This window comes from Molossus molossus, unplaced genomic scaffold (genome assembly GCF_014108415.1).
Source record: "Molossus molossus isolate mMolMol1 unplaced genomic scaffold, mMolMol1.p scaffold_m16_p_13, whole genome shotgun sequence".
Classification (NCBI taxonomy): domain Eukaryota; kingdom Metazoa; phylum Chordata; class Mammalia; order Chiroptera; family Molossidae; genus Molossus; species Molossus molossus.
The window spans coordinates 10,572,214-10,598,560 of NW_023425348.1; the positions used below are offsets into that span (position 1 = coordinate 10,572,214).

General features: G+C 50.1%; 1 protein-coding gene across 1 annotated transcript in view; it reads left to right on the forward strand.

The window, feature by feature from the left end:
• The window catches only part of CEP164 (centrosomal protein 164), a 78,131-nt gene that overhangs the window by 14,804 nt on the left and 36,980 nt on the right, over positions 1–26,347 (forward strand). The window contains exons 4-6 of the mRNA XM_036258217.1: positions 7,671–7,782; positions 20,613–20,817; positions 23,660–25,297. Coding sequence (XP_036114110.1) covers positions 7,671–7,782; positions 20,613–20,817; positions 23,660–25,297 — 1,955 coding nt within the window. The remainder of the gene's footprint in view (positions 1–7,670; positions 7,783–20,612; positions 20,818–23,659; positions 25,298–26,347) is intronic.

Consider the following 26,347-nt stretch of genomic DNA (forward strand, 5'->3'; position numbering starts at 1 on the left):
CATGAGGACCTGTATTAAAGGGTCACGGCATCAGGAAGGTTGAGAACCCCTGGCTTAGGGGTTCTCCCTGTCTGACAGAAGAAGGGGGAGCAAAAAGGGAGAGGAGTCTTTACGTGGGCAAGAGGGATTCTGCAACGTCCAGGTCAGTCTGGTGTCCCTGGGAGGTGGCGTAGGTGATGTTCAGGAGGACGATGCATCGGACAGGCTAGCATCTTTGTTGTATCCTAGAAATGACAAACTTGACAAGATGGTTAAAAGGTTTAATTCAAAAGTGAGGAGACTTATAGCACCTAGGGGTCTAATGAGAGGTAAGAACTCCGGTGACGGGGGGGAAGAAGAAGGTGCAGGTCCCCAGTTCGGGTGGAGTGGCTTCCCTGGAGGCAGGTGTGTCAGGCCTGTCTGGGCCCTTTTGTGCACCATACTTAACCTAGACTAAGTTCAGGGAAACGCTCCAAGAAACCCCCCATGAGAAACGGCCTTTTCTGTGAACTGTTCGGGCAGAAAGGGGAAAGCAGTTTCGAGTGGAGCTGATAGTCCGTGTGTCACGGCTCGGCCGTAAGTCCAGACCGTCGAGTCTCATTCAGGAGGGACGGTGATCAGACGGCTTCTCGAGTGGGGCCTGTCTCGAGTGAGTGAGCCGGCAGGTCACAGGACAGGCGTACGTTCTGCGAAAACAAGCAAACAAAACAAAGGTTCGTGCGCCCAGTAAACTACAAGCCAGTTGAGAAGATTTTCAGATGCAAGGCTTCTGCTGGGACGAAGCAAGCAGTGACAGTCTGGTAGACTGTGCAGTTAGGACCTTCTGCTGGGATGAAGCAAGCAGTGACAGTCTGGTAGACTGTGCAGTTAGGACCTTCTGCTGGGATGAAGCAAGCAGTGACAGTCTGGTAGACTGTGCAGTTGGGACCTTCTGCTGGGATGAAGCAAGCAGTGACAGTCTGGTAGACTGTGCAGTTGGGACCTTCTGCTGGGATGGAGCAAGCAGTGACAGTCTGGTAGACTGTGCAGTTAGGACCTTCTGCTGGGATGAAGCAAGCAGTGACAGTCTGGTAGACTGTGCAGTTAGGACCTTCTGCTGGGATGAAGCAAGCAGTGACAGTCTGGTAGACTGTGCAGTTAGGACCTTCTGCTGGGATGAAGCAAGCAGTGACAGTCTGGTAGGCTGTGCAGTTAGGACCTTCTGCTGGGACGAAGCAAGCAGTGACAGTCTGGTAGGCTGTGCAGTTGGGACCTTCTGCTGGGACGAAGCAAGCAGTGACAGTCTGGTAGGCTGTGCAGTTGGGACCTTCTGCTGGGACGAAGCAAGCAGTGACAGTCTGGTAGACTGTGCAGTTAGGACCTTCTGCTGGGATGAAGCAAGCAGTGACATGCTGGGATGAAGCAAGCAGTGACAGTCTGGTAGGCTGTGCAGTTAGGACCTTCTGCTGGGATGAAGCAAGCAGTGACAGTCTGGTAGGCTGTGCAGTTGGGACCTTCTGCTGGGATGAAGCAAGCAGTGACAGTCTGGTAGACTGTGCAGTTGGGACCTTCTGCTGGGATGAAGCAAGCAGTGACAGTCTGGTAGACTGTGCAGTTAGGACCTTCTGCTGGGACGAAGCAAGCAGTGACAGTCTGGTAGACTGTGCAGTTAGGACCTTCTGCTGGGACGAAGCAAGCAGTGACAGTCTGGTAGACTGTGCAGTTAGGACCTTCTGCTGGGACGAAGCAAGCAGTGACAGTCTGGTAGACTGTGCAGTTAGGACCTTCTGCTGGGACGAAGCAAGCAGTGACAGTCTGGTAGACTGTGCAGTTGGGACCTTCTGCTGGGATGAAGCAAGCAGTGACAGTCTGGTAGACTGTGCAGTTAGGACCTTCTGCTGGGACGAAGCAAGCAGTGACAGTCTGGTAGGCTGTGCAGTTAGGACCTTCTGCTGGGACGAAGCAAGCAGTGACAGTCTGGTAGGCTGTGCAGTTAGGACCTTCTGCTGGGACGAAGCAAGCAGTGACAGTCTGGTAGACTGTGCAGTTAGGACCTTCTGCTGGGATGAAGCAAGCAGTGACAGTCTGGTAGACTGTGCAGTTAGGACCTTCGGTGGCCACCAGGTGCTGAAGCATGTGTGGCACAGACTCGGCCTAAAAAGCTTTGAAGACAGTTAACCGCACTGGAATTGAATACCCACAGCTGGGCATTGTGGTTTCTATTAAAACACGTTTTTTCTTAAGATTACCCTCATGTTTAGAGAGACTGTATTAAGTCCAGTTTCAGTTGGTCTGATTATTTGATTTGCATAAACAGAACAGAGTAGCAATTGATCAAATTGACCACACCGGCTTTCTCAGATTTGCTTTGCTGGACTTTTACCTCTTTATAAGGAGTCTTTAGATTGAGCTTCCGTGGGCAGTCAGCCCCTCCGGGTGCAGAAGCCAAGCCACAGTTACCTGGAATACCTATAGGATTGGGTCAGATCCTCAAGTCTTTAAGGTTCCCCAAAATGTCTTGAGGTTCATGTCATCTTTCAGGAACGCACCCTTTGTTTCTTCCTGGACAGATTGCCATGAATCATGTGACCGACCACGTGTCAGGCCCTATCTGCAAGTGGCCTTTGATTGGCTTCAGTTAGTCAGTCTTCATTCCTTAAGGCTTTCTGGCGGCACCCTGAGCTCAGGCATGTCTGTCTGAGGCGGCACCCCAGTCGAAGTCTTAGTAAGGCCACACGGTTTGGAAGTGGTCTTCCTGGATTCATGCTAAGACATGTATTGCACTCATTAAGAATTGCCAAATTCTGGAGGGATTAGGTAGGGAGAAAAAGGCCAAAGTGAGCAAGTAGTATTCCCTAGATTGGCAAACACATTCTCTAACTTTTGGAAACGTAGGCTTGTTTTTAAACTGGCAAACAGTGACATTTTAAGAGACATGCTTCCATGGAGACAGGTAGATAGTAAAACTCACTGACTTAGCAAACCACAAGTGAACTGAATTACACTGATTGCCTTGGCTAGCTTAGGCTGAGATAAAATCTCTCAGAATCTGTATCCCAATAGATGACTCAGATAAGCTTTCTTGAAGTCCAGGTACTAGCATTCCAAAGGCAGACAGTTCCTTTGGACAAACCTAGACTAATATTCCCTGCCCGAGTCGGCACTCTTGAGGAATGGGAATTGTTTTGTTGTTGATTTGGGGGAGAAAAGCCTACAAGTTGAGGGAAGCCTACAAGTTGCCCCCAAGCTTCCCACCTGAGCCAGCTGGGGAAGGACACTGGCCCGCAGCCCACAGTCTTCTCACGCCCGAGACAGACTCTTCCCGAAACAGTAATACAGCTGCCCAGCTGTGGGGCCTTTACTCGCCGTGGAAGATTCGGACGGCCTCTCGCCTTGCTGGAGGCTTTCATCCCAAGTCTGGGTAGAAGTCTGGCTCTTTTAACTTGCTTCTGACGGCGGGGCCAGAAGCCTGTCGCTGCCTCATTTTTCTAAGTCTTGGTCCCTTAAGATGCTTGGTAGTGTGACACCTTCCCTTAAGAAAGGAGTGAGGGCCTGGCCGGTTTGGCTCAGCGGTTAGAGCGTCAGCCTGCAGTCCGGAGAGACCCGGGTTCGGTTCCCGCTAAGGGCACGTACCTCGGTTGCAGTTTGTCCCCGGCCCTGGTTGGTCGTGCGGGTGGCAGCCACTCGATGTGTCCCTTTCACATCGATGTTTCTCTCTCTCTCTCTCTCTCCCTCCCACTCTATCTGAACAAAAAATGGAAAAATGTCATTGGATGAGGATAAAAAAAAAAGAATGAGCATTTGCTGTTAATTTGACTGGATAGAATTTAAAGGCCCAGGCCTTGGGTTTAAATTATTTTGAGTCGGTTTCCAAGATTAGGTAACAAAAACCTTTCATTTCTCTGAGCACCTGTGCATTGGAGGCTTTTTCTGTTAGCTGTGTCAGTGGAAGAAGCATTAATGACAAGCAGTAACATTGTAACAAGTTTTATTCCATTGTCTTCTAACTTCTGTCCGAAGCAAGAGGGGACAGACTTCTGCTCTGAGCGGAGTGGCTTCAGGGACAGCTTCCGCCCTTAAGCAACATGGCCGCCAAAGCAGAGCAGCCTCGCTGCCGTTACTGTTCCTCAGTGAGCAGAGAGAGGCCCCGCAGCCAGCAGACCTCTTCATGGAGGAATTCATTCCGGACACCGCCCCCTTCCTCCCCAGCACACAGCCACGAGGTCCGAGCTGTGCACCCGAGCTGTGCACCCTGTGCCTGCAGGACTGGGGGAGAAGGGGCGTCTCCAGGCAGCCTGGGTGGGGCTTAAGTTGTCTGCAAGCACACTGCTCCAGGGAAGGGGAAGGAGGCAGACTTCCCACCGAGGATGGGGTGGAGGAGCCAGGCCCCATGGCTGGGGTTTGATGGCCCCTCCTGGGCCTAAGCCGACTGTGGGTGCTTGGGTTTCATGCCCCAGGAGTAAACTTCAAGGCAGTAATAGTGTATATTTGCATATTGCCCTGGGGTGTTTCCAAGTCTGAGAAGGGTGGGAAAGAGAGAGGAGAAGCCATAGAAATGGCGGCAGAATGCAGAGGTGGGGAGAGAAGTTCTGCAGACTGGGAGGAGAATTTGGGCCATCTGTGCACCTGGCTGGGCACATTCGAGCCTGCCAGAGGCAGTGCAGGGCTGAGTCAAAGAAACGGATCAGGACAAGAGAGAGGCGGACAAATGAGTAACAAAACCCCCAGTTTAGGGAGGGGAGGTTTCATCTCCCCAGAGTCCAGAGAATCCAGGCCAGGTTTTCATTCTTCCCCATGCAGGCCAGACGCAGGCTGAAAAGCTGCAGGGCCCTGGGGCAGGGTCTGCTCTCTCCTCCCTTGCTGTTTCTTCCTCCGAGTGCTGGTTTGGAGCTGCAAGAGGGAGTTTTCCACAAGTCCATTCTCCCGGTTCTCACATCTCTGAGGTTGTTTTTTTTTTTTTTTTTTATCCTCACCCGAGGACATTTTTCCATTTTTTGTTCAGGTAGAGTGGGAGGGAGAGAGAGGAACAGAGAGAGAGAGAAACATCGATGTGAAGGGACACATCGAGTGGCTGCCACCCGCACAACCGACCAGGGCCGGGGACAAACTGCAACCGAGGTACATGCCCTTAGCGGGAACCGAACCCGGGTCTCTCAGGACCGCAGGCCGACGCTCTAACCGCTGAGCCAAACCGGCCAGGGCTGAGGTTGTTAATGTTAATGGAGAATTGTGTGGATTGCCCTTCTCCGTCACTAGTGGGAGTGGAGTTCTTGGGGCACCGCTGGAATAAGCATTTCTGGAGGCCCCCACAGGAGAATGAGATGTGGTAAAAAGCTTTATTTGCATATAGTTACATCCCCAATTTCTAAAGTCCCCGTTCCCTTAACCCAGGCCTGGAAAAGGGGCAGCTGGGGTTTCAGCAGAGCTAGAAGCAGGGCCAGTGTCTGGAGTTTCTGTTCCATGGTGGAGTTGAGTCCAGCGCAGCATCAGGCTAATCTCAGTCCATTCGTCCGTTGTGTGGGGTCCATGTGGGCCATGTGGGCGGATACAGGAGCACGAGAGCCCTGCAAGCCAGGAGTCAACCAAGAGTCCAGGAGAGCAAGGGCGCAAAAGAACAAGCCGGGAGAGTGAACTCCTTTGTTTAGGAGACTGAGCATCTTAAATCTTCCTGTGCTTGCAGTGGCCACGCCTACTTTGGCCAGTGCCCTGTTCCCAGGTGTGATTGACAGTCAAGCACCTTCCCATGTCACCCAGACCTTGCTGGGCATGTGTCTGTTGTCCAGTCCCTTCTCACATCGATCTGCAGGGAACAGACTTGGAGAATGTTGAACTGCAGCTTTCTGGCAAAGCTGTATAAATGGCATGCCTATATGACCTAGTCTTCCCTTTGCTCCTTTCCTGTTAATTAATAACCAGGTTATTACAAGGGTATCCAAATCAATGAATAAATTACTCTCTGGCTAGTCAAATTTTGGCTGGTCCTTTGAAAAAGTGCTTTTGTTTCCTGGTCCCCAGGTATGCCAACCCCCAAACTCTCCACTGAGGTGACCTTTATTGGTGAAGTCTCTCTGGCCAGGGTTATTATCAGCTCAAGCATTGATGCCCCTTGAGAATTTTATTGTTTTATTCCTCGGGGCTCTGGTGACATATTCCAATGGTTATCTCATGTATCTTTTTCTCCTAGGTGAGGTAGCTCTTAATACATGTATCTCCCCTCTTCCTCCAGATCTCTGGCAAAAGCATTTCTACGTTCTTGATTTCAAAAGAGTACAACAGAAGTGTTACATAGAGCAAAATTGCAAACTCTTTCATGGAAGAGAGGTTCAGGGAGTGGGAAGAGGGCTGCCTGCGTATCGTCCCGTCCTCAGCTCAGACAGCCCCGGCCCAGCGAGAACGTCCCTGCGTCCCTGCGCTCCTGTGGCTCTGTGCGCCCCCTCCGTTCTGTGCGCCCCCTTACGGCACGTGTCATCCGGTGTGCACTCTGAGCATGTGTTGGCAAGGTCCCGAGGGGCTTAGTCTCCTGCACTTTCTCAATACGTGGTCGTCTGAGTGACGAGAACTTTCGCGCTGAGATTTCGCAGATCTCGGGAGAGCTTGTGTTCTGGCACGGCTGCCCCCATCCAGGATCGCTCTGGCTGGGGGAGTCGGGATTCTCCTGGGCCCCTGCCACACTGGAGTTTCGCTCTCCCTTTTTTTTGCCCTTGTTAACTTGGCTGCAGATGATATCCTTGGAGTATGGCAACAGCATGCCTGGGTTCAGATGGACCATTTATAACTAAGAAAGCTCCATGAGTCTCCATTACATAGAACTACGTACTAGCTGCTCACTGAAGAACATTTGGAAAGTAAAGGCAGAGTAGAAAAGTTGTTCGGGAAAGAACCCTATTTTTCCTTTACTCTTGAGTCAGTGCTTGTGACACGAGATGTGTGGGTTTTCCCCATGCCAACCGATTCTCCGACATCAGCTGGGTGTCCTGCAGTCTGGAGTTAGCGTCACGAGTTACAGGCTCAGTCCCCCAAGACGGCCCCCGCTCCAGACACTAATTGAAAGTCCCAGATTGTCCCTGGCCCTTCTGACCTGTCAGCTGTACGCCAGAGTTCCCACGACCCAGCCTCAGGTTTAATAATTTGTTAGAACAGGTCACAGAACTCAGGGAAACGCTTATGTTTGCCAGTTTATTATATACTGAAGGACACGATGAGGGTACAGGTGGACAGCCAGATGGAGACATGCAGGACGAAGTCAGAGTCCCCAGTGCAGGAGCTTCTGACCCTGTGGGGTTGGGGGCACCGTCCTGGCACGTGGGTGTGTTCACCAGCCTGGGAGCTTCAGGAAGCCCCGGGTGAGGATTGTTATGGAGGCTTCATCCTGTAGACATGACTCATGGACTCGTTTTCCAGCCCCTCCCCCGAGACGGGATGAGCCTGGAAGTTCCCAGCTTCTGACCACGGCTTGTCTTCCTGGTGACCATCACCGTCCGGGCGCCGCCTGGAGTGATCTCCCCGGAGCAGGAGTGCTCCTTGTACTCGGGAAATGACAAGGGTCTTAGAAGCCCTACTTCAGGAACTGGGGTCAAGGACCAAATAGTAACAGAGACTGGGGGCAGAGGGCAGCACACACATTTCTTACTGTCTTACAGGCCGATTGTGATTTTCTTCTTTCATCCACCTCTCCACCCCTCTCACTTTTCTACCCTCTTGTCTCCTTGCAGACATTGTTGAATTTGCCCAAAAGATAGGTATCGATCCCACCAAGGAGCCGGAGCTGATGTGGCTGGCGCGGGAGGGCATCGTGGCCCCGCTGCCCGTGCAGTGGAAACCCTGGTAAGTGACGTGGCGTGGCGGGCACCGGAGATCGGCTCTGACTACCACCCTCCAAAGCCGCCTGCTGGGAGCCGGGCACAGCGAGGGGCACTTCTCCGCTGGGCTGCCTGAGGTCCCCCTGGGGTTCAGCACGTACACCCGGGGTCCAGCGGCCCGGGTCAGGTCCTCTAGCACCAGCATCTGCTCTGGACACACTCGAGGTGTCTCTATTGTTCCTCGCACCAATGTTGAGACCTCGTCAGCACGTCCAAAAGGGTGCTGGTGCTAGAGAGGTTGGTGGGGGGCTGCAGACGCTGGCGAGTGCGTCATCTCCCTTGGCAACCCATCCCTGACTTGAGTCATCTCTTCATGAATACGTTCAGTTCGTTCACATTCTCGGGTTCAGCTCTTTGGACTGTGAGGAGCAGAGACTCACTCGGATTACTCAGGGGGACAGGTTGGTGGTGAGGAAACAGACCGCCAAGGCGGGAAGCTAAGGGGGTTGCCGCTGCGTCTCCCTCCTGAGGACGGTCCACTCCTGCTCCTGCTCCTGCTGTGTCCTCCGTTCTGCACGTCGTCCGCTCTGTCCTCGTCGCGTGCCTAGAGCTCCCCCAGCTTGTGTCTCTAAAGTGGGTGCATCAGTTTACCTCCTACCGTAGCAGGGACTTCCCTAGGCTGGTCCTGGACTCGTCCCCAGGCTCGGGTCCTCTTGTACGCTGGTACTATGCCCTTGTAGTGTGCACGGTGTCATCATTCTGTTCTTAGCCATCCATTTATTCATATTTATTTTTTTAAATCCTCACCCAAGGATATTTTTCCATTTATCTTCAGATAGTGTGGGAGGCAGAGAGGGAGAGGAAGGGAGAGGGAGAGGGAGAGAAACATTGATGTGAGAGACACCTCGACTGGTTGCCTCTCGCATGACCCCTACCAGGGCTGGATACCGAACCACAACCGAGGTACTCGCCCTTGACCGGAATCGAACCCACGACTCTTCCGTCTGCAGGCCGACGCTCTACCTGCTGAGCCAAACCGGCCTGGGCTCTTCTCCATCCATGTCATGTGTTGGTCACACTTCAGAATGGCTGCCGCTGCCGCCTTACTCCTCTCCGCAGGGGTCGTGACCTTTCAGCCTCCCGCTGGCAGTGTCCCTGTCTCCCCACGTTCTAGTCGCCTCTCCCCGGGCGCCTCGGGCCGCACGCACCTTCCCGCGCGCGCCCAGCAGCCCTGCGCACGGCGCCAGGTGCCCGGAGCTCCCTGCGGGCTGTGGAGTGATGGTTTCCGTTTCGTTCCCACATCCACCCCGACATTCACATTGCCTTATCTAGTCATCTCTGTCTTCTCTCTCTGTGTTTCACTTTGTGTATATCTGTGTGGTTTTGCTTTTGGATATTTTTTTAATGAAAAGACATGCAGGAAATATAATCAGTATAATGACACCTTAATGTACACGAGCGTAGTAAATAAATGGCTGTAGAGATGTTTAAAAAAAGATGGATGGAAGGAAGGAAGCTCATTGGTTAAGCTCCAGCTGTGTGCCAGGCTGTGTGCCAGGCTGCGTGCCAGCTGCCTTCACATTTCTGCTGGTGGCTAACACTCCCTCGTCCTGTAAGGAGAGCATGAAGTATTTCTCACTTTTTTTTTTAATCCTCACCCTAGGACATTTTTCTGTTCATCTTCAGATAGAGTGGGAGGGAGGGAGAGAGAGGGAGGGAGAGAAACATCAATGTGAGAGGGACACGTTGAGTGGTTGCCTCCCACAGGACCCCGACCAGGGCCGGGGATGACCCGCAATCGAGGTACGTGCCCTTGACCAGAATCAAACCCACGACTCATTGGTCTGCGGGCCAACATTCTAACCACTGAGCAAAACCGGCCAGGGCTACTTCTCGCTCTTTAAACTTTAACAAAAGTCATTAAGCCCTGGCCAGTTTGGCTTGGCGATTGGAGCATTGACCTGCGGTCCTGAGAGACTCGGGTTCAGTTCCCGCTAAGGGCGCGTGCCTTGGTTGCGGTTTGTCCCCCGCCCTGGTTGGTCGTGCGGGTGGCAGCCACTCGATGTGTCCCTTTCACGTCGATGTTTCTCTCTCTCTCTCTTTCTCTCTCTCCCTCCCACTCTACCTGAACAGAAAATGGAAAAATGTCCTCAGGTGAGGATTAAAAAAAAAAAAGTCATTTAAACTTATGTATACATTTCATCTTTTACCCTTACTCCCAGCCCCAAGAGTAATTACTTGGTGAATTCCTTCCAGACCTTTAAAATACACAGACACCCCCCAATCCCTGTTTTGTTTTTTAAACTTAAGTGCTGTACTGTGCACCTTGCTCCTTTGTGTCGTCATGAAAGTCTCCCTCGGTCTGGTATCAGCTACATGCTTCTCCATACATACATGAACCATAATTTAAAAATCCTGATTTGTTTAACTGCTTATATTGAAAGGTGTTTAGACTTTTTTCCAAATTGACCATTTTGTGTGGGTCTGATTCTGGATTTTCTATCGTCTTCCATTTATTTATCTCTGTCTGTCTTTATACCAGTGGTGTGCTATCTTGATTACTATAGCTTTATTATAAATCTTGAAATCATGTAGGGCAGATTTTCCAACTTGTTCTCCATTTTCAAAGTTGTATTTTAGGTTCGTTACATTTCCATATACATTTTAGTTTGCCGTTTGTACCAAAAAAACAACAGTCCCATTAGGGTTTTGCTTGGGGTTGCATTGTGTCTGTAAATCGATTTGGGGAGAATTGACATCTAAAACGATATTGAGTCTTCTGACCCACGAACAGGGTCTGTCTCTACTTAGTTTTCTTTAATAACACTAATAAATGTTTTGTAGTTTTTAGTATATATCTTGCCCACATTTTTTGTTAGATTTATTCCTAAATAGTTCATATTTTTTATGTTTCTGTAAAATGGTGTATTTAAAATTTTAATTTCCAACCATTTGTTGCTTTATTTTCTTAAAATATGTTTTTATTGATTTTTTCTTTAGAGAGAGAGAGAAAAACATTGATGTGTGAAAGAAATAATTGATTGGCTGCCTCCTGCACGCCCCCTACTAGGGATGGAGCCCGCAACCCAGGCACGTGCCCAGACCGAAAGTCGAACCAGGACCTCTCAGTCCATGGGATGGTGCTCAATCCACTGAGCCACACTGGCTGGGCTGTTTTTTGCTTTTATACAGAAATAAATTTTTATTTTTTATTTTAATTTTTATCTTTATTGTTGACTGTATTACAGATGCTCCTCATTTTTCGCCCATTGACCCCTTCCTCCCCACTCCCGCCTCCCTCCTGCCTTTTCCCACACTGTTGTCTGTATCCATTGATTATGCATATAAGTTCTTTCGTTTATTTCTTTCCACCCCCCAACCCCTTTCCCTTTGAGTTTTGTCAGTCTAGCAACCACTATGTACTTCTTAATCCCTTCACCTTTTTCACCTGTTCCCCCAACCAACCTCCCATCTGGCAACCAACAAAATGTTCTCTGTATCTGTGAGAATGTTTCTGTTCTGCTTGTTCATTTTGTTTGTAGATTCAATTGTCGGTAGATATGTATTTACTGCCATTTTGTTTGTTCATATATTTTATCTCTTTCTTGTAAAAGACCCTTTAACATTTCATATATTAACGGTTTGGTGGTGATGAACTCCTTTAACTTTTTCTTGTCTGGGAAAGTCTTTATATGGCCATCAATTCTAAATGACAGCTTTGCAGGATAGAGTAATCTTGGTTGTAGGTTCTTGCTTTTCATCTCTCTGAATATTTCTTGCCATTTTCTTCAGGCCTGCAAAGTTTCTTTTGAGAAATCAGCTGACAGCCTAATGGGAACTCCCTTGTAGGTAACTAACTGCTTTTCTCTTGCTGCTTTCAAGATTCTCTCTTTGTCTTGAACCTTTTGCATTTTGATGATGATGTGTCTTGGTGTGGGCCTCTTGGGGTTCATGTTGTTTGGGACTCTGTGCTTCCTGGACGTATATGTCTGTTTCCTTCACCAAGTTAGGGAAGTTTTCTACCATTATTGTTTCAAACAGGATTTTGATTTCTTGTTCTCTCTCTTCTCCTTCTGGCGCCCCCAAGATGTGAATGTTGGCACGCTTGAAGTTGTCCCAGAGGCTCCTTACATTATTCTCATTTTTTGGATTTTTTTTTCTTTTTGCTGTTCTGATTGGGTGTTTTTTGCTTCCTTATATTCCAAAGCAATGGTTTGTTTCTTGGCTTTACCTACTCTACTATTGAATCTGTGTAAATTAATCTTTATTTTATCTAATGCCTTCTTCATTTCTGACTGTGCATCCATCATTTCTGACTGGTCCTTTTTTATGCTCTTGAGGCCCTCACTAAGTTCACTGAGGTTCTCACTAAGTTCATTGAGCGTCCTTATAAGCAGTATTTCGAACTCAGCATCTGTTAGGTTGCTTATCTGCATTTCGCTTAGTTCTTTTCCTGGGGTTTTGTTCTGTTCTTTCATTTGGGACCTGTTTCAAACAGGTTTCAAACAGGCAGCGGCCTCCACTATTGAGCTCGCTGTCAGCGTGAGGAAGTCCCTTCTGTTCCCAGCTTGCTGAGCGGGACGCCTGGTGTGGGACGGGGACCCCTCAGTCCTCAGGGAGGACCTTCCCAGCTGAGGTGTCCTCCTGATTTTATCCGCCTCCCGTGGGTGTGGGACCAGCCCCTCCGCCCTCCTCCCAGTCCCGATGCGGCTGCTGCTTTAACCCGTAGCCGTAGGGCTCCCTCCAGCTCGGGGTCAGGGGCTCTGAGGACGGCTGTTCTGCAGTTAGTTGTCACTGATGTGGTTGTGGGGGGCCAGATACCACATTATCTCCCCGCCATCTTTGCTCACATTTCAAAATGTTTTTTTTTTTATATTGATCTTATATTTTGCGAACTTACTAAACTCACTTATGTTAATTCTACTACCTTTTTTGTAGATTCCATAGGATTTCCTACACCGATGACCAGGTTGTCTGGGAATAAAGACATTTTTACTTCTTTTCTAGTCTGGATACATTTTATTCTGCTTCTTGTCTCACTGCACTGACTAGAGCCTCTAGCGTGGCTGAGAAGCGGCGACAGCGGTGTTCGCCTTGTTCTCCAGGGAAGAGCAGCGGCCCCACCGCTGAGCACGCCGTCGGCGCCCTTGGTCAGCCGGGGAGTCCCTCTGTTCCCAGCTGGCCGAGAGTTGAAGTCGGAAGTGGATATTGGATTTTACAAAAATTTTTTCTGCATTTATTAATAGGATCATATGATTTTTCTATTTTGGTCTGTTAACAATTGTATTGATTGATTTTCAAATGTTAAACTGACCTTACATTTCTGGTATAAAGTTGGCTTGGTTATAAACATATGTTCATTGATTTGATTTTCTAAGAGTTTGTTAAAATATCTTTGCTCCAAAATAATGGTTTGAAGGGAATGAGGTAGATAGAGTCTGGGTATTTTTTATTACTTAGTTCCAACTTTATTTATTCATTAGATTCCTTGTTACAAGTTGAGACTTCTTTTGTGGCTCAGTAAATGATCCTGTTTATATAAATGTTTTATCTGTGCCTGATAAAAATGTCATCTCTCATTTTTGGATACAGAGTTCTATAACATCCTTTATATCAAGCATGCTAAATGTATTTATATCTTCCTCTGTCCTCAGTCATTTTTGTTTGGTCTCATTCTTGAAAGATAGTTCAGTTGAGTATAGAATTGTTTGTTGAATATGAACAGTCCTTTGATAGTATTTTGCATCATTATCTTCTGACTAATGATTTTGAAAATAAGACACATTTTCTTTTTCTTTTTTGTTAATCCTCACCTGAGGACATTTTTACATTGCATTTTAGACAGAGTGGAAAGGGAGAGAGAGACACACATGGATTGGTTGCCTCCCGCGTAACCCTGACCAGGGCCAGGGATCAACGCTGCAAACCCGAGACAAACTGGCCAGGGCAAGACATGTTTTCTTGGTCTGTTGTTCCTTTGTAGGCAGTCAGGTTTTTCCCCTCTGGTTATTTTTATTATTTTGCTTTTAACTTTGGTCTGTAATTTCACTACAGTGTATCTAAGTATGGGTTTATTTTTATTTATTTTTTTGAATCCTCACCTGAGGACATTTTTGCATTTATCTTCAGATAGAGTGGGAGGGAGAAAGGAAGAGAGAGAGTGAAACATTGACGTGAGAGAGACACATCGACGGGTTGCCACCCACACGACCCCAACCAGGGCGGGGGACAAACTGCAACCGAGGTACGTGCCCTTAGTGGGAACCGAACCCGGGTCTCTCTGGACCGCAGGCCGACGCTCTAACTGCTGAGCCAAACCGGCCAGGGCTCTTTTCTGGAACTCTTACTAGGAAGATATTGGAGTTTTTTCTTTTTCTATCCTTTGTGTCTCTTAACTTCTGTTTTATATTTTAAAAATTACTTTAACTTGCATGCTACATTTTGCATAATTTTCTTTGGCATAGTTTTAGTTCACTATTTGTTTCTTTTTCCTGTTAAATTTACTGTTTGTTAAAAAAATGAAATGACTCTACCAATTCCTGTAAGTACCATTGTGTTGTTTTCCTATATGTCTGGGTTTTTTGTTTTGGAATTCTGTTCTTTCGTTGTGGCTTCTACTACTTTTATCTCACAATAATTGAAAATGTAGTTATTTAGTTTTCTTTTAATTGTTCTATTGAGCCAAGATTTTTTTCCAAATGTTTTTATTGATTTTTTTTTTCTCTCAAATCTTTATTGTTGGATATAAAATGTATTACAGGTGTTCCACATTTTTCCCCCATTGACCCCCTCCTCCCCACTCCCGCCCCCCTCCCACCTTTTCCCACACTATTGTCTGTGTCCATTGGTTATGCATATAAGTTCTTTGGTTTATTTCTTCCTATTCCCCCAACCCCTTTCCCTTTGAGGTTTGTCAGTCTAGCAATGAATTTGTGCTTCTTAATCCCTTCACCTTTTTCACCCATTCCCCCAACCCCCTTCCCAACTGGCAACCAACAAAATGTTCTCTGTATCTATGAGAATGTTTCTGTTCTTCCTGTTCATTATGTTTGTAGATTCCATTGTCGATAGATATGTATTCATTGCCATTTTGTTTGTTCATACATTTTATCTTTTTCTTCAAAAAGACCCTTCATCATTTCATATAATAACGGTTTGGTGGTGATGAACTCCTTTAACTTTTCCTTGTCTGGGAAACTCTTTATATGGCCATCGATTCTAAATGACAGCTTTGCAGGATAGAGTGATTTTGGTTGTAGGTTCTTGGTTTTCATCACTCTGCATATTTCTTGCCACTCCCTTCTGGCCTGCAAAGTTTCTTTTGAGAAATCAGCTGACAGCCTAATGGGAACTCCCTTGTAGGTAACCAGCTGCCTTTCTCTTGCTGCTTTTAAGATTCTCTCTTTGTCTTGAACCTTTTGCATTTTGATATGTCTTGGTGTGGGCCTCTTGGGGTTCATCTTGTTTGGGACTCTCTGTGCTTCCTGGACTTGTATGTCTGTTTCCTTCACCAAGTTAGGAAAGTTTTCTGCCATTATTGTTTCAAACAGGTTTTCGACTTCTTGTTCTCTCTCTTCTCCTTCTGGCACCCCCAAGATGTGAATGTTGGCACGCTTGAAGATGTCCCAGAGGCTCCTTACACTATCCTCACTTTTTTGGATTCTTTTTTCTTTTTGCTGTTCTGATTGGGCATTTTTTGCTTCCTTATATTCCAAATCGATGGTTTGCTCCTTGGATTTACATACTCTATTATTGAAGCTGTGTAAATTATTCTTTATTTCAGTTAAAGCCTCCTTCGGTTCTAACTGTGCATCCATCATTTCTGACTGGTCCTTTTTTATGCTCTTGAGGCCCTCCCTAAGTTCACTGAGGTTCTCACTGAGTTCACTGAGCATCCTTATAAGCAGTATTTTGAACTCAGCATCTGTTAGGTTGCTTGTCTCCATTTCACTTAGTTCTTTTATTGGGGGTTTTGTTCTGTTCTTTCATTTGGGACCTGTTTCTTTGTCTCCTCATTTTGGCTGCCTCCCTGTGTTTGTTTCTGTGTATTCCTTAAGGAGAGGTATGGGGCTCGCTGAGACTCGATGCTGCTCGTTTGAAAGAATTTAGGAAAAACCTGAAGCAGCATCCAAGACCGGCCAATCCTATGGTTAAGCAAGTGGCAACAGCTTGGGTGGGCTTGAAAGTTGTGTGGGGCGGGGCGGGGCCGGGCCTCAGGGAGTCAGCAGGGCGGGGCTACCAGTGTGAGCCAGGTTGCTGGAGTCCCAGATATGGCTTCTGTCTGCTGCCCCCGGGAAGGCTCACCAAAGGAACAAAGGCCTCTGACAGCACGTCTGTCCCGGAGAAAGCCCCCTCTCCAGCCCTCACTCCAGTGCCAAACAGCTCAGTTCTTCCCTGTGTGTCTCTGGCGCCCCTCGAGCTGCCTCCCCTCCAAGCTTAGAGGGAGAGAGTCCGATAAGTCCCTGCGTGGGCCCTTTAGGGAGCTGCCTGGGGCTCCAGCCGCGTCAGCCTCCCTGAGCCTCAGTTCCCGCTGGTTTTTCCAGCCAGAAGTGATGGGGATTCTCTTCCTGGCACTGGAACCCTGAGCGGGGCGCCTGGTGTGGGATGGGGACCCCTTAGTCCCAGGAAGGACCTTCCTGCCGCGGGAGCCTCCTGATTTTATCCGCCACCCGTGGGTGTGGGGCCAGCCCGTCCCTTCTGCCCCTCCTCCCAGTCTGGATGTGGCTGCTTTTTTTAATTCCGTAGCTGTAGGACTTCCATTCAGCTTGATTTCAGGCGGTTTTGAATGATGGTTGTTCTGTAGTTTAGTTGTAACTTTGATGTGGTTGTGGGAGGACGTGATACCGCGTTTACCTACCTGCCATCTTGACCGGAAGTCTCTTTTATTGATATTTTGAGAGAGAGGAAGGAAGGGGGAGGGAGAGAAAGAGAAACATCAATGTGGGAGTGGAACATCGATCGGCCGCCTCCTGCACGCCCCCCACCGGGGATGGAGCCCGCAACCTGGGCCTGTGCCCTGCTGGGAAATCGAACCAGCAACCTTTTGTTGCACAGACGATGCCCAGCCGACTGAGCCACACCGGCCAGTGCTGAGCCAAGAGTTTTGATGTGCTAATTCTTCTGTTCATTGTGGCACTGATTTTCTGTCACGGTGAACTGATTTCTCACGTGATTTGTGATTATTTATTGTGAACTTGATGAGTTCATTTTCTGTAGAGGTTCTTTTTTGTGAGTGTTTTATTCTTAGGTGGGTGAGCGGCTTTATGGCTTCTGTCCAGGGTGTCCAGTGTGCAGGACTACGTTTTCACATCGAGTCCTGACTGTGGGTCTCCTTGGCACGTTTTGGCCTCTGTACTGCATGTGTCTTGGGGTTTCAGTGAGTCATAAAAGTTGATTTTGCTAGGTCCTGGAGTGCCATGCTTCCTTGTTGTTTCCGTGGCTCTGTGGCCATTCTGTTCACGGAGGGAGCATTCCTAGGGCCCACAGATAGTGTACGTGGCTCATTTCCAGGTTCCAGATTCATGGAGGCCTGAGGCCACATTTTGTGTTTGCAAATTGACATGAAAACCCGAGTCCCCGGGGCCCATGTCCAGGTCAGCACCCAGCCTTGAGCTGATGGGTCCTGCCCTTACTGCCCAGAGTCCACTTCTTCCTGTTGCTGGCATGAGAACGTCTCTTCGCCGGGCTGTGCTGAAAGACGTTTCTGTCGTATTTGTTGTAATTGCTGTTGTATATCAGTCCAGTTCATTTGTGTTGGCATGGGTGACAGGAGGTCAGATGTTTGCAGTTCAGTTCAGTATGTGGCCGGAAGTTTGTTTGTGTTTCCTTAGATAACTTTCTAGAACTTGAAATTGATCTGTTAAAAGATGTGAAGAATTTAAATATTGTTGCTTAATACCAAATTATTTTCCATTATAGTTTATCAGTCCCACCAATAAGCACATATGATTGTTCGTTTAAAAATATTATCAATTAAAAATTGTCAATTCAAAAAATTGTCAGTTTGAAGACAATAATTTATACCCAATTGTTTTCATTTGTATTTTTCAAATTGTTTATAGAGTCAAGCTGGCCGTCACTTGGCCATGGTTTATCTTTTGTGATTTGCTTGTTTACATCCTTCGCCTTTTTGTCTGTTGTGTTGCTTATCTTTTATTTTGGGAAGGAGGTGGAACTCTGGTTTCCTGTGTGCTGATCTTCTGCTACTGTCATTTCTACTATTTTCTCCTAGTTTCTTGTCTTTTGATTTTCTTTATGCCTTCTTATGCCCTGTAGGAGGACGAGGCAGAAATGTCCACTGTCTTCAGCTCTATGCAGTTATACTAGAGGTTCTAGTCAGCGCATAAGTTCCAAGATTTTTTTTTGTAAGTTTTTTTGTGGTAAAATATACGTGACAAAATGCACTGTTTTCACCATCTTTAGACGCACAGTTCAGCGGCGTCAGGCACAGTCACGGTGTTGTGCAGCTGCAGCCATCGCCACCACCCGGCTCCAGAACTTCCGTCTTCCTAAACGGAAACTGTATCCGTTAAAGACACACTCCTTGTTCTTCTCTCTAGCTCCTGGCGACCTCTGATCTACTTTCTGTCCCTTCATTTGTCTGTTCTGGGAACCTCGCGTAAGTGGACTCATACAGTATTTGTCCTTTGTGACTGGCGCGTTTTACTACGCGTAAGGTCTGCAAGGCTCATCCATGTCGTGGCGTTTTTCAGAATTTAATTCCTTTTGAAGACTGAATAATATTCTAGTATATGTATATACAACATTGCATCCATCCATTTATTTGTCAGTGGATATTTGGATTGTTTCTACCTTTGGCTATTATGAATAATGCTGTCGTGAACATTGGCGTTAATACCAAGTTCCCACCTGGCTGGTGTGGCTCCGTGGCTGAGCATTGGCCAGGCCTATGCCCCAGAAGGTCGTCGGTTTGTGTCCTTGTCAGGGCACATGCTTGGTTGCTGTTGGATCCCCAGGAAGGGGCGTTTGGGGGGCAGCTGATCCATGTTTCTCTCTCTCTCTCCTTCCTTCCTCTCTCTGAAATCAATAAAATCATATTTTAGAAAACACAACAACCCAAGTTCCCAGGGCCTATATACAAAAGTCTGTTTGAATTCTGCATTCTTGTTCTTTTTTTTTTTTTTTTCCTAATCCTCACCTGTGGGTATTTTTCCATCGATTCTTTCAGATAGAGTGGAAGAGAGGGAGGGAGGGAGGGAGGGGGAGAGAGAAACATCAATGTGAGAGAGACACTTCAATTGGTTGCCTCCTGCTTGACCCTGACTGGGGCGGGGGATGGAACCTGCAACCGAAGTACATGTCCTGGACCAGGAATCGAACCTGCGACTCTTGGGTTCGCAGGCCAGCGCTCTAACCACTGAACCAAACCAGCCAGGGCTGCATTCAGTTCTGTGTATGTACCCAGAGGTTGAACTGCTGGGTCATGTGGCAATTGTCAACTTCTGAGGACCTGCCGTATGGTTTTCACAGTGGCTGCACCGTTATACATTCTCACCAGCAGAGCACAAGGGTTTCTGTTTTCCACATCCTTGTCTGCACGTGTTATTTTCTGCTTTTGTGAAATTAGCCATGGTAATGGGTGTGGAGGAGTATTTTATTGTGCTTTTAATTTTAATTTCTTTGATTTTTAGTGATATTGAGTGTCTTTTCATGTGCTTATTGACCATTTATTTATTATTATTATTTCCTTTATTGACTTTAGAGAGAGAGGAAAGAGGGGGGAGAGAGAGAGAGAGAGAAACATTGATGAGAGGAACATCTATTGGCCACCTCCTGCATGCCCCACACCGGGGATCGGGCCCACAACCTGGGCATGTGCCCTGACCGGGAATCGAACCGGCGACCTCTTGGTGCAGGGTCAACGCTCAACCACCGAGCCACACCGGCCGGGCTTATAGGCCATTTATATATCTTCTTTTTATCTTTTACCCCGATATTTTTTTTCCAGTTTACTTCTGTGTATTTTCTATTTTATTTGAATAGAGACTGAATTGTCAGGTTTTACGAGGAGGCCGATTGGGGTTCTGCTGGGATCGAATGGATTAAAGTGGAGCATTGTTGGCTTGTTTGCAGACTTGAGTTTTTCTATTTAGGAACATGGAGTCTTTTCTCTAATTGTTTTTCTTCTTTTTCCTGGCTTTCAGTAAAGCTTTGTAAAGATTTTGCACTTTGGATTTATTCCTGGGCATTTAGCTCTTACATTGCTATGGTGAATGTTGTCTTTTCTATGATCTGTCTTAATGGATTGTTGACAGTGGTGGTGAGGATAAATGGTTTCTTTTGGACCTGTGCATGTTGGAGCACAGATTCCTGAAACCCACCTTCTGCATTATTTCTTCTGTCATTGACCCACTAGAGTCAGCTGTCACCAATTACAGCGAGTTTGGGGCTTTTGTAAAACTGGTACCATTTTGTAAGAGCTGGTACCATGTAACTTTCTTCCTCACACCATTCATAAAATTCTTAAGCAAGGTCTATCCTAGATTTTATCTCCAATCTACCGTAGTATTTGTACTTACCCATCTCAAACCAAGTTTATTCCTACAGCAGTCTAGCACGGATTGCCGGAACCCCAGTGATTATGCGTCTCCGAGAGTCCCTAGTATCCCCGTTCTGTGTTCCTGCCAAAGTGAACTCCTCTGTTCTTAGCTACATGGTGCCCTTCCAACTCTGTGTTATGCTTTCCTGTCGTCCTCTCTCCTCCCATCTTCTCTCTCCTTCTTCCCTTTTTCCCCGATTCCTCCTCCCCTGCTTCCTCACTGCTTTTCTTCCTCTTCTTTTCCTGGGTCGCTTGGATTCGAGCAGGGACTAACTTCTGGCTCTGCTCACCCCCAGCCAGGACATCACAGGCGACATCTACTACTTCAACTTCGCCAACGGGCAGTCCATGTGGGACCACCCGTGTGACGAGCACTACCGGAACTTGGTGACCCAAGAGCGAGGGAAGCTGGCAGCTTCTGGGGCTATGAAGAAGAAGCACAAGAAGAAGAAAAAGGAAAAGAAAGACAAGAAGGACAAAGAGACCCCCAGAAGCGCCATGGTGAGCCGGGATGTCAGCTCCAGGAGGCCGGGCTGCAACCTGGGGAGGCTGGGCTCGGGGTGTACACGGCTGGGAGGAACACCGTTGATAGTAACTTCTTGGTAGGACGTCAGTCGTCTGGCGAATTTTCCCTTTAGCCTCTAGAAGTTTTTACTCTTTCTAAACACTTCCTTTCCCCTTGGGAAGGACCTAATATGTACTCGGATTGGTGAGAGGGGTGCTCTGCTGGGGACGGTGGTCTGAATACTAGTGAAAGAAGTGATGTCAGCTGCCCCTCTGGAGAGGGGGACGGGACAGCTGGCAGGGGCAGGGATCCTGTGTGAACAGAGTGTCTCCCCCTTCAGAGTCAGGGGAGACACTCTGTGTGTGTGGCTCCAGGTGTGTGTCCGTGGTGAGCCTCCTAGATGTCAGATGAAGCGCAATTCAGCGTCAGAACCCCAGTGCCTTCCGTGTCCCCAGGGACGTTCACTCCTGGGGTGTCTTTGTGGCCAGTGCCCTAGGTTAGTGACAGACAATGAGATATGATTGCAGAGTGATAACCTTGGTCTCAGATGGCTGTTTGACTCAGAGTGGAAGGTGCTTTTTTCCATTATTGTTTTGTTTGTCCCTTCAGTGTGTCTGTCCCTAGGAGGCAGGGTCATCGCCCCATTTTCTAGGTGGAGAGCTGAGACCTGGCACCCTAGAAGCGAGGTCCAGGCTGCCCAACTGAGGCAGCACAGGGACGCCGGCCTCCCTTCACCGGGGTGGGCAGGCGCGGGGGCAGGGCGGGGCGCTGAGGAGCACCGGGCTGTCTTCACGCGTCCAGTCAGCGGATTGGTTCTTGTTTATGGTCTTCACTTCCCACGGTGCCTGGTGCCCAGTTCTCAGGGAAGCTCCCTCCGGTCTTCCGCCCTTGGATGGTTGCTGGCGAACTGTCCTTCTTATCATTTCTAAGCTCTACAGGTCTCCTCCCTCCCTCCCCCTGCACAGGTTGATCCTCGGTTCTGAGAACTAACACAACTCGCGGTAGAGAAGAGGACAGGGAGTTTCCAAAGAGCTTGGGTTTTCTGAAGTCATGTTTGAAATTTCTCTTACCCAGGATTACTTTATTTGTTTATTTATTTATCTATTATTGTTAATCCTCACCTGAGGATATTTTTCCTTTTTTTTTTTCTATCCTCACCCGGGGACATTTTTCCATTCCTTTGCTCAGGTAGAGCGGGAGGGAGGCAGAGGAAGAGAGAGAGAGAGAAACATCGATGTGAAGGGACACATCGAGTGGCTGCCACCTGCACGACCAACCAGGGCTGGGGACAAACTGCAACCGAGGTACATGCCCTTAGCGGGAACTGAACCCGGGTCTCTCGGGACCGCAGGCTGATGCTCTAACCGCTGAGCCAAACTGGCCAGGGCTTAATTTTTTTTTTTTAGATAGATTGGAAGGGAGAGAGCGAGAGAGAGGGGGAGGGAGAAAAAACATCAGTGTGAAAGAGACACATTGATTGGTTGCCTCCCACACGACCCAGACTGGGGTTGGGGATGCATCTGCAACCCTTGTATGTGCCCTTGACCAGGAATCAAACCCACGACTCTTTGGTCCTCAGGCCAATGTTCTAACTGCTGAGCCAAACCAGCCAGGGCTACTCAGAATTACTTTTTTTTTATCCTCACCCGAGGACATTTTTCCATTTTTTGTTCAGATAGAATGGGAGGGAGAGAGAAAGAGAGAGAGAAACATCACATGAGAGACACATTGAGTGGCCGCCTCCTGCACGCACAACCCAGCCAGGGCCGGGGACATGTGCCCGAGGTATGTGCCCTTAGTGGGAACCAAACCTGGGTCTCTCTGGGCTGCAGGCCAATGCTCTAACTGCTAAGCCGAACCGGCCAGGGCTGCTCAGAATTACTTTAAATGATATTCAGCATCTGGACAGGTTGTGGCATGGCTAAAGGTGGTCGAGAAAATGAAGTTGAGGATTCTGGGGTGGAGGGCTGGGTACTAGACCGAGTTCTGGGTATTTAACTGAGTTCCTTGAGCCCCTGTTAAAAAGAATCTTTACGTAGTTTCAGGAGCTGGGACAACTGGGTAACCCCAGGCTGCCAGTCTGTATCTTAGGGCTCAGGACAGGAGTCTCAACCCTGAGTGTGTCTAGGGGGCAGGCAGGTGGGTGACCTGGCTCAGGTGGTCTGGGCTCTCTGGAGGTGTGTGCTCACGGGCCAGGTGGAGTTCAGAGTGAATGCCTGCAGGGTGTGATTGATGTGTTTTTAGGGTTTCTTCTAGCCCCAACGTTCTCTGACTGCGTGGGCAGTACCAGCTCCTGCCTTGGTAGAAGGACCGAGGCTGCGTTTCCAAGGCTCAGCCCAGTTAGGTTCCCCTCTTCTCCCGTCCGAGATGGTTCGGGCAGGCCTTGATGAGGGCGGTGGGTTTACGAACTTAACCAGCCACGTGACTGAGAGCTTGATGGCACCTAGGGGCGATCTGGTTGCTGATTTGGTCAGTAGTGAAGCCTGTTTTCAGATCAGCTCCTCAGGGAGGTCTCGCATATAGAGAAGGGGAACTGCCGTGGTTGAACTGGGGTGTGGTCGTGGTGATTCCCCTGCCCCGTGCGTGTGCACCGCAGCACCTCAGGGTGCCCTGCGCAGCAGGTGTGCACGTCCTCATCTGGTCTGGCCTCCTGCGTGTGCTGAGGGGCCCGGCAGAAACCCCAGAGCCCGAGAGCACTTTCGGCTTCTCTCTTCCCTCTCTGTGCTTTACTTTAAATGGAGAGTGTTTCTGCTAGGGGCTTGCCAGGGGCAGAGGTAGCAAGTCTAAGTCCCAAGTGCTTTGTCTTAGTTTTCTCTGCATGTTTATATGTCCCTCTAGGAACCACAGCCCGAGCAGGGACTTCTGCCTCCTCCCTCCTTTCTCCGTGGCCCACCCCCTCTCCCAGCACCTGGGCTTGCTGATCTGGACCCAGACCAAGGCACACAGGCTAGAACTGAGGGCCCCTTTAAGACAGGGCAGAGTCCGTGCTTGCCTGGCGACAGCCCCTGGCCGCTCCAGGGCAGCCTGCCCCGGAGGCTGCAGCCTCTCTCCAAGGGCCAAGCTGCCCGGCCCCCCCAGCTCTTTGCCGACGTGGAGCAAATCCTAGGCAGGGCCCCAGTCTTGTGCAGGACAGAAGGAGGCGATCAGCAGGGTCTGGAGAAACCCCAGAAGCTGACTGAGGAAATCCACCTGGGGCTCTCAGACCCTGAACTAGAAGAGCCAGAGGTGAGGCCCAGACGGCAGGCCCTCGGCACGCTGGGCGCGGAGGACAGCAGGCCCCCCTGGCACGGGCAGGCTGTGTTAGAAAGTGGGAGCCAGGCCTCTGTCCACACAGAGCTTCCTGAGACCGTCCCGGGCCCCCAGCCGGACGGGGAGCAGCACAGCCGCAGCAGGGCCCGCCTGCACTCCACTGGCCCCGCGGGGGACCAGGGCCCGAGCCCCACGCCCTCACCGCCCCCAGAGGAGGGCCCTTGCCTGTCCTCTTGCTCCTCTGACCAGATGCTGCCTACCAGGGACAACGAGGGCCTGAGCTGGCGGGGTGTTTCCAGGACAGGTGGGGGTGTGGGCTGCGGAAGGAGGAGGACAGAGCCTGCAGGACTGTGGATGGGGCAGGTCTCTCGGCCTGTCAGCAAGGACAGCCATGGGAGCTACAGAGAAACAGAGCCGGGTCCTGAGGGCCCAGGGGCCTCCGCGGAAGGGCGGCTCCAGGCCCTCTCCTCGATACCAACTGACCCTCTGGCACCTGAGCCCGCCCAGAAGCCTTCAGGGAGTGCTCCCGGGGCACCTCCTGCCCGTGGGGAGAGACAGCTCGCAGCAGTGTGTGCAGAGCCCCCCGAGGAGGCCGGGGAGGCCGGGGGGGCCGAGGGGCACGGGCCTCACTTGGAGAGCTGCTCCAGCAGCAGCAGTCTGGCTTCTCACCTGGGCTCTCAGATCGTGGGGGAGGTGAATAACTTCCCATGGGACCTGCAGAGCTCGCAGGGGTCCGGGTGGGGTGCGGGTCAGCCAGGCCCTGGACCCAGAGGTCTGCACTCTGGCCCCTTACTCGTGCCCCAGCTGTTTCACTTGCAGAGCTCTGCCGAGGAGGAGTCAGAGAGCGACTACTCTGAGGACCAGAGGTTCTACCGGCACATCCTGGGGATGGCCAACATGTCCAGGCAGCTGGAGAACCTGGGGCTGCTTGAGAGCGTGCAGGAAATGCCGTGCGGAAACCTCAGCGGCATGGTCTGCCGCCTGGCGGCCAGCATGACTGGTGGGGGTGACCACGCGGCCGTCAGAGCCGTGGAGATGGACCCGAGGTTTCTGGCTTGGGGACTGGAGCTGCCGGAGCACCCTCAGGAGGCGGCCCTGGCTGGGCAGGAGGCCTCTCAGCACGCCTGCGTGCAGCCGAGCAGCGGCCCTCCCAGGCAGGGGCTGGGCGAGCCAAGTTCCAGCGGAGGGCTCGCTGGAGAGCCGGGCAGGACGCAGCCTCGCAGCCAGGTAGGCTTTGTGCGTGGCCTCAGGCCGCGAGCGTGGAGCAGGGCGTGGCAGAGGGCGGTTAGTGCAGCGTCAGGTCTGCGCTCCTGCTCCGTGTCCTCCCTCGGTGCCTGTTGATCCCTTAACTACTCAGGATGGCCATCCTGTGGGAGGACACGTATTTCATGTTCTTCTTCCCCATCACCTGCAAGGTAGGTGCCGGAGGTGCCTGGATTTCCTGGGGGTTCACATGCTTTGGAGATGAGTAGCTCCGGGTGAGCAAGGGAGCACCGGTCCTGGCACTCAGGGGGGGTCTCGGTGCCTGCCCAGGACTTGGGGAGCCTTGCCCGTCAGCTGATCAGAGAGAGGTCCTCCTAATCAGACACCTACCAAGCTCTGAACTTAGTCCCTTCTCAGAAGCGGAGAGTTGACACTGTCACAGGGGCTGAGGCCCAGTGTCTGCATCCCGTGAGCTGCTGTGCCCCTGGCCTCCCGGGGCTCCCAGAAACCTTGCAAACAACGGGTGTTGAGCTGCAGGCTCTGTTTGTGCCCCATCCGCTCCCCACTGGGACGCACAGAGGGTTGGGCTCGCTTGTCATTTGACCCTTTGTCCCTGGACGAGCCACACCGAAGTCTTCATTGAGAAGAAGTCAGGGGGGGTTGGACCCTGGGGTCTGTTTGCATTTCTGACTTCTGCGGCTGCCCATCCATGGCTCCGCCCGTGGGCACCCTGGCCCCTGGTTGCCGGTGTGCACTGTTCTCTGTTAACTCGAATCACCACTGTGGCTCTGCAAACAGCAGTTACGCTGCAGAGCACCCTGGAGGCGTTAATGAGCCCAGCGGCAGCACGCATCTGCGCTGAAGGACAGCGCCGCGTCTGCCCGTCGTCGGAGTGGACGGCCATCTGCAGGGACGATCCTCCAGGGCCAGGACTGTGTGATTTCCCTGCTAACTAGGGCTTTGGTAGAGGCCCCAAGAACAGAGCCCTTGGCATGCTGCTTCCTCCCTCGGGCCCCCAGCACCTTAAAAATTAGCCATGTTAGGAATCTGTCATTTCCCATTAATACAGTGGGA